The 8377-nt window shown below is 37.2% G+C and overlaps 1 protein-coding gene across 4 annotated transcripts in view; it reads left to right on the top strand.

Annotated features, from left to right (window-relative positions):
* Positions 1-8377, top strand: part of LOC106874393 (uncharacterized) — a 125336-nt gene that overhangs the window by 111040 nt on the left and 5919 nt on the right. For all 4 annotated transcript variants that reach the window (XM_014922111.2, XM_014922110.2, XM_014922112.2 and 1 more), the window contains 3 exons: positions 2717-2889; positions 4687-4848; positions 5659-5804. In XM_014922111.2, the coding sequence (XP_014777597.1) occupies positions 2717-2889; positions 4687-4848; positions 5659-5804 (481 nt within the window). The remainder of the gene's footprint in view (positions 1-2716; positions 2890-4686; positions 4849-5658; positions 5805-8377) is intronic.

Below are 8377 nucleotides of genomic sequence, written 5' to 3' on the forward strand. Positions count from 1 at the left end.
ACCTTACAAGATAGCAAGCTGGGAGTCGCACCAATGGATTCCTCATGGTCGAAAATTCCTGGAATCGACCATTTATTATTTTTTTTATTGCTTCCTAAGACGTGAATTTTTGTATTAAAAAAAATTTTAAACCAAGACTTATAACAATTTTAAAGTCGAAGCATGAGTTAAGTCCCCTTCTAGCTACGATGATCCTTTGCTGCTGTGTTTACATTCCTGTAACTTAGCGGTTTCGTAAAAGACACTCACAGAATGAGTACTAGGCTTACAAAGAATAAATCCTGTGGTTGATTTCTTCAACCAACGACAGTGCTCCACCATGGCTGCAGTCACATGACTGAAACAAGTAAAGCAATAAAAATCTATGCTATTTTAATCCCGAGCAAGGCCAGGTGTGTGTTGCATCTATAGAAATCCACACCTTACAAGATAGCAAGCTGGGAGTTGCACCAATGGATTCCTCATGGTCGAAAATGCCCGGAATCGACGATTTATTATTTTTTGCAATGAGCCAGCATCCCATCCAGGTAGGGAAAATATTCACCATAACACCAGCATTTATGAGTCAGTATGACTCGAGAAAGTAACTTTACTTTACCTTTAGGCTGACCGAAAACTTGTGAATGAGTTTGGTACATGAAAACTGGAAGAAGCCTTCTGCTTGTATGCATGTTTGTGTTTGTGTGTGTATATCGAGTTGTATGATTTGGTGTTTGAATATAGAAGATAGTATTATGTAAAGGTTATCTTACATAACTACTTGAAAATGTGTATTAAATGCATTCAAAACATCAACATTTGGTTTTGTTCTTATTTGGATGCACACATACACACTCATCTTCACATGGGTTTACTGATTGTAAACAAAAGGCCAAAAAGCTCATTCACATATTGCTATTTGTTGCCAGTTCTCTACATAACCAAGTCCAGGCTGCTTGTTGTTGGATAGACTAGGAGGTTATTACTTTGCTTGGAAACAAGTGCCAGTTGGCTTTATGAAGAGCATCCAGCTGTATAGAATTCTGTACAAATGCATTTTCATCCGACCCATGCCAGCATGGAAATATAGATGTTAAAATAATGATGATGATTTCCTCATGAGTTGTCTAACAAATAATTTTTTTTTTTTCTTGCCTTTAACCCTCCAACGCGGGATATAGGCCACTTATAATTGAATTCCATGTTGCATAGTTTTTCGCTTCTGTACTTATACTCTGCCATGAATGTCCCCCTTTCTCTAGTTCCTTTTGTGTTGATCTACGCCATGAGTTCTTAGGCCTACCCCTCTTTCTATATCCATCCGGATTCCACTGTAAAGCACTTTTCGCTACATTTGGTGTGTCTTTTCTAATTGTGCTACCAATCCACTTCCACTATTTCTTAAATATTTTCTCCCTAATCGAAACTTGATTTGTTCTTTGCCATAGCTCCATATTGCTTATGTGTTCGGGCCATCTAATTTTAAGTATACTACGCAAGCACCTGTTGATGGATGATTGTATTTGCTTATTTGACTTAACTGTTGTAAATTATGTAAATGATGTGTCAATAATAAATTTTGTTCCTAATTTCATGCCATAGTTTAACAGTCAATTGTCTTACAAATGAAAATAGTATGTGTTTAACCCTTTAGTATTCAAATTATTTTATCAAGTGTATTGCTTATTTATTTATGTTGATTTAAATAACTCATGCATTATCTTGTAGCTTTGAGATTTTGATGATGTTATTGTTTATTTTTAGCATGGCATTGTAGGATTAATGTAAGAGGCTGGATCCAGTCAGTTTGAATGTAAAACAGGTAGAATATTTTGGGCCGGATATGGCCGGTTTAAATACCAAAGGGTTAAAGTTCTTACCACACAGCCAAACCTGTTGCTTCCCAATCACATGGTTTCTGGTTCAGTTCTGCTGTATGGCTCACTGGGCAAATGTCTTCTACTTAAGCCCTGGGCTGACCAAAGCCATGTGTATGGATTTGGTAGATGGAAACTGAAAATCCATTGTGTGTGTGTGTGTGCGTATGTATGTATATATGTATATGCAGGTGTGTATGTGTTACTACTACCTTGCCTTGACATTGCATAATAATTGTCAGTTTCACCCTCATGCAGATGACATCCTTTGCTTCCAATCTTCTGTAAAACATCTGTTCATGGGCAAATATTACCTCACATGGAAACAGGTGAGAGTTGGCAAGAGGAAGAGCATCAACAAATTCTGTCCAACCCATGCATGTATGGAAAAGTAGACATTCAAATGGTAAAAGAAGACCCCCTTCAGTCATGAATGACCATGGGATTGCACCTAGAAAGTTCCCCTCCAAGGCACGAATCTGGGCAAGGTCGTTTATGGAAGACCAGCAGTCATCCATGCATACCAACTGCCCCTCTCCATGCCACCAATGTTATGCAAGAGAAAGGCAAACACTGAGCTTGGCATCAGTGACGTTGCAACTCTACAGCTGAGTGAACTGGTGCAAAATGAAATAAAATGTCTCGCTCAAAAGCACAACACACAGCCTAGTCTGAGAATCAAACTCACTACCTTATGATTGTGAGCCCAACGCTCTAACTACTGAGCAATATGCCTTCACTGTACATTCAAATGATGATGCGTATAATCGATTGTGTTTTATTTCTTTCTTCCATACCTGAATGTTACATATGAAATTGATATTATAGATATAATACATGGTGATTTCCCTTGGTTGCAGCATGTGACTGTGAACTACCCTCTCAACTGGGCAGTGCAGCGGAAATGATAAACCCTGAATCTTTGAAAGAAATGCTTTGCAATGAAAATTTTCTGACTTGTATGGAAAAACTCAGTGTGGTAAAATCCTGGACTACAAATCATCAAGCTGTTTTTGCAGAGAAAGCTAAAGTCGTGAGTATAACAAATACAGTTTTCTTACAAAGGAATGTATTTAGTTTTTGTTTGTTTTGCAAAATTCTTGATGTAAATCACATATTGTAACACTGTTGAACTTTGGAATGAATAGACTTCCAAGAAAAATTCACTGCTCCCTTCTACAGCAACTTTTCACAAAAAAAGGAAAACCATGGAAATCCACAGTAGTATTGTAAAAGGTTTTGATAAGATGAGCAATGTTTACTCAATTATACGGAAGTAAAGTACAACCAGTGTGTGTTTTTAATGGCAATATGACCTCCCCAAAGTAGAACATATTAGAAAAATGAAGTGGAAAAAATTATTTTTTAACTCAGGAACATGTTTAGCAATTGAATTTCCATGATAAAGATCTCTTTAAATTCAGTGCTGCAGGACATTCCTCATCTATAAAATCTTTAATTTAAGTCTGTGTAGTTAAGAAGTTTGCTTCTCAACCACATGGTTTTGGGTTCAGTCCCTTTGTGCATAACCTTGAGCAAGTGTCTACTAGTCCTATGGACCACCAATGCCTTGCGAGTGAATTTGGTAAACAAGATCTTTGAGAAGCCCATTCCCTTTCTTCTTTTTTCTGTTTTCTTATTCTTTCCTTCCTTGCAAGTTACTTGGCAACGCACCAGTGATGGTGGCATGAAAGCTACATCCAGTATACCTAGTGTAAAGCAGGTGATGTTATGAAAGACATTCAGCTGTAGAAACCTTGTCAAAGCTGACATGGAGCAAGATGCAGGCCTGTAGCTAACTAGACCCTCTCAAACTGTCCAATCCATGCCAACATGGAAAATAGATGTTAAATGATGATGATGAGGATGATGATGATGTGTATGTCTTTGTGTTTGTTCTTTCATCACTTGACAACTAGTGCTGGTTTGTGTATTTACCTTATGACTTGATGGTTTGACAAAAAAAGGAAAAAAAAAAGGGACCGATAGAAAAAATGCTAAACTTAAAGATAAGTGTTAGGGTTGATTTGTTTGTCTAACCATATAAGGCGGTGCTCCATCATGGCTGCAGTTCAATGAGTGGAACAAGTAAATGGATGAAAGAGTAGATACCAGATAAGATTATAATTTTCCAGATTAATCACCTGTACCTTTGTAGCATATATTTATAATGTCTCTTTTATTCATTTGACTCTGCTGGGACATAGGACATTGAGAAGTGATCTCCATCTGTATTGATCTTTGGCAATGGATTGCAGTTGTCTGTAGGTGCTTCAGTGTCTTTGGACCTTCTCCATATTGTTTTTGGTCAGCTATGCTTCCATTTTCCTTGGGTGTCTGTTAGAGGAATTAACTTATAATGCTGGAAGCAGGTTTCCATAGGGTGCCAGTATGGAAAATAAATATTACATGATAATGATGATGACACAATGGGCTTCCATACAGTTTCCTTAGTCCAAATGTTACTCACAAATCATTAGTCAACCCAGAGATATAATAGTAAACATTTGTCCAATATACAAAGAGGTGGTACTTCTTAATCACATAGTCATGTCTGCAGATGTATTATCTTAACATTTATTTTAACTGTCTTTTCTACATGCGTAAATTTCTGGGATAAATTTTTCAATAATAATTAAAATTTTCTGAATGATTAATCCTGCCTTCTGTGTTTCATAAATGGTTAACAATGTTGAAAGTTGCAATAATGGTCATAGGCTACCTTCATCAAAAATGATCTAAAATATAAAATCATAAAAAGATGATGTTAATAACTCACAAAATTTTTATTAATATACAGTAATTTTTTTCTTTTTTTTTCCAATTCTAGGCCCTAGGTTCACCCAAATCTACAAAATGGTCTGAATCCGATTTGAAATCTGTGGTTCCTGCAATACCAGGTCTGTCAGTTGATGAAATTGGCAGCTTAGATCTCAACACATTGGATCTTGCTTTTGCTTTAGGAAATCAAATCACCTGGAATTCTGATAAGGTAAAGATATTTGTTTTATCATTATTTGCAGAAAGCTCACAAGCTGGCAGAATTGTTAAGAGTTTCAAAAAAGCCCACAAGGGTTGATATAGTAACATACCAGCTTCCTTCTTTCACCCAGCTTGTTTAGGAGCTACAATGTTGTTGGTGGTACAATGATCCTGTAGAAACAAGTTGAAGCTGCTAGTGAACATATACATGATGTTTTGACAGATTATTGGAGAGTAATTTTTAGTTTTCATGGTTTGGCTATTTTGGGGACTGAGAAGGGTGATGGGTGTTGACAGCCATGTGAGTACATTTAACATACCCTTGATATTCTTCCCATACAATGTTGCTAAATCACACAGATAAAAGTTAAGATATTTTACTCAATATCCTGTAATGAGATCTGGACCAGAAGATTTCCTGTTTGGTATCTTCTTTTCAAGACTGTTTCTAGCCTTTTAGATTATTCTGTCAAATGTAATACTTATTCATTTATATTGCTTTGAATTAATCATGCATTATCTTGCAGTTATGAGATCTTCATGATGTGATTGCTTATTTTTAGAAGGACACTGCATGGTAGGTGTGAGAGGCTGCATCTAGCTGGTTTGAACACAAAACAAGTAGAATATTTAGGCCAGATGTGGCTGGTTTGAATACTAAAGGGCTAGTATAAAGTATTTGTCCAGGGATTGATATGGGAATGGACCTGACACTATATTTAGGAAATGCAGGCATAAATAGGTGCTTATGTGTGTTTATGTATATGTGTGTTTATGTATTATAAATGCAACCATTATCATGACTTGTTTCTCTTTGCAGTTGAAAGCAACGTTTGATGTGCTTTATAAAAAGTTACTGAACTCCAGCAACAGTCTTATCACCAGCCTTGAACTACAAACATTTCGTAATCTGCTTTGTGGCATGAACACTAATATTATTCAATCAATAAAATCTGAGGAATATTCGTAAGTTGCATCAACTTTATTTCCTTTAGAAACACACACACACACCATATATTTGTTTATTATGAAGGCATGTGTCTTAGTGGTTAGGGTATTCAGCTGACGATCGTAAGGTTGTGAGTTCAATTCCTGGTGACATGTTGAGTCCTTGAGCAAGACACTTTATTTCACATTGCTCCAATCCACTCAAGTGGTAAAAATGAGTAGTACCTGTATTTCAAAGGGTTGGCCTTGTCACACTTTGTGTCATGCTGAATCTCCCTGAGAACTACGTTAAGGGTACATGTGTCTGTGAAGTGCTCAGCCTCTTGCACGTTAATTTCATGAGCAAGCTGGGACCCTCGTCGTCGTAACTGACAGAGTGCTCCTTATTTTTTAAATTTGTTTATTCATTTAATACAAGCATGTTGAATTGAGCAGGTTGTAAGAGCAGCCCTGCCAAAATCAATTTTACTTTTCATCCTTTCAGGGTTGATAAAATAAACAATTAGTTAAGTACTGATGTCAATGATATTTAGTAATCCACTCTGCTCATTCCAGTCCTCATGTCTTTGCAAGAAACAAATATTAGAGAAATGGTTATTATCTTTAAATACAAAATATATTTATAATAGCTAAGCGAGATCGTGCCAGTGCCGCTCGACTGGCTCCTGTGCAGGTGGCGCGTAAAATACACCATTTCGAGTGTGGCCACTGCCAGTACCGCCTGACTAGCCTTCGTGCCAGTGGCACGTAAAAGCACTCACTACACTCTCGGAGTGGTTGGCGTTAGGAAGGGCATCCAGCTGTAGAAACTCTGCCAAATCAGATTGGAGCCTGATGTAGCCACCTGGTCCACCAGTCCTCAGTCAAATCATCCAACCTATGCTAGCATGGAAAGCGGACGTTAAACGATGATGATGATGATGATGTCAGTTCAGTGCTTGCTCAAATGCTACAAATGTTGGTTCAAATTTTAGCATGAGGCCAGCAATTTTTGGTGATAGGGTAAGTTGATTACATCAATCCCAGTGCTCAACTGGTACTTATTTTATTGATCTCAAAAGGGATGAATTAAGTTAACCACAACAGAATTTGAACAAGATGCCACTAAACATTTTGCCTGGCACAGTAGTGATCCTGCCAACTCATTGCCTTAACCCTTTAGCATTTAAACTAACCACATGTGGCCTCTCACACCTACCCTACAATCCCATTCTAAAAATATACAGTCATAACACTGAAGTCTCGAAGCTACAAAACAATGTGAATAAATAAGTACTATATTTGACAGAGTAATCTGAATGCTAAAGGGTTAATTGCTACAAATATTAGCATTATTTTTCAGCTCCCTGAGCTAAGAAAATCAACTTTTATATATACAGTGCATATCCCAAATCTGCACTTCAAAATATTGTCAAGTACAGGCATGGCTGTGTGGGGAAGAAGTTTGCTTCCCAACCACATGTTTTCAGGTTCAGTCTCACTGTATGGCACTTTGGGCTAAGTTATGGGACGTTAACACACTAACACCAGTTTTCAAGTGGTTGGGGGACAACCACAGACAAGAAGACACATACACACACATATATATATACATAATTAATCAAAGGACATACTAAGTATGTCTACCTGCTAGAAATAACTCTACCTGCTAGAATTTAAATTGCCAAAATACACTGATAACTACAGAAATCAACAGTCTGAAGGCAAATAGACTAAGACAATCTTTCAGCATACATTCAAGTATTTGGACTCATGTGGACTGGCATAATAGCCTCACTTTCTTCAGCAATCGCCTATAATATTGATTCTGTTATCATTTTTAAATTGTTACACTAGGTAATAATAGAGTCAATGATATCTTTGCAAATTATTTGCTCCATATATATTTATATATATATATATATATATACACACAATGGGCTTCTTTCAGCTTCCATCTACCGAATTCACTCACAAGTCTTTGGTTGGCCTGAGACTATAGTAGAAAACACCTGCCCAAGGTGCCACACAGTGGGACCAAACCTGGAACCATGTGGTTGAGAAGCAACCTTCTTACTAAACAGCCATGCCTGCACCTGTTTATTTTTCTCGCACATTTTCTGCTCATGTTTAACACAGTAAACTGTAATTTACAGCAGTTGCTGCTTAGTACCAAGCCAGCCACAATTCAGCAAATCTATAATCAAAGATTATCTAACGTATCCTTTCTTTTTAAGATAGCAGGTAGTATTTGAGGGTATTTGGTTGCTATATCCAGCAAATGAAGTGATTTGTTTGTGTCAACTATCGTTAACACTTCTCACTTGTGATATCTCCTTTATACAAACTTCATGTCTTTATTTTATGAGGCATGGCCACAGTTTACTCTTTTACTTGTTTCAGTCATTTGACTGCAGCCATGCTGGAGCAGCAACTTTAGTGGAGCAAATCAACCCCAGGACTTATTCTTTGTAAGCCTAGTACTTATTCTACTGGTCTCTTTTGCCGAACCACTAAGTTACGGGGATGTAAACACACCAGCATCAGTTGTCAAGCGATGTTGGGGGGACAAACACACACACACACACACACATATATATATATATATATAT

This window comes from Octopus bimaculoides, chromosome 5 (genome assembly GCF_001194135.2).
Source record: "Octopus bimaculoides isolate UCB-OBI-ISO-001 chromosome 5, ASM119413v2, whole genome shotgun sequence".
In the NCBI taxonomy this organism is placed as follows: Eukaryota; Metazoa; Mollusca; class Cephalopoda; order Octopoda; family Octopodidae; genus Octopus; species Octopus bimaculoides.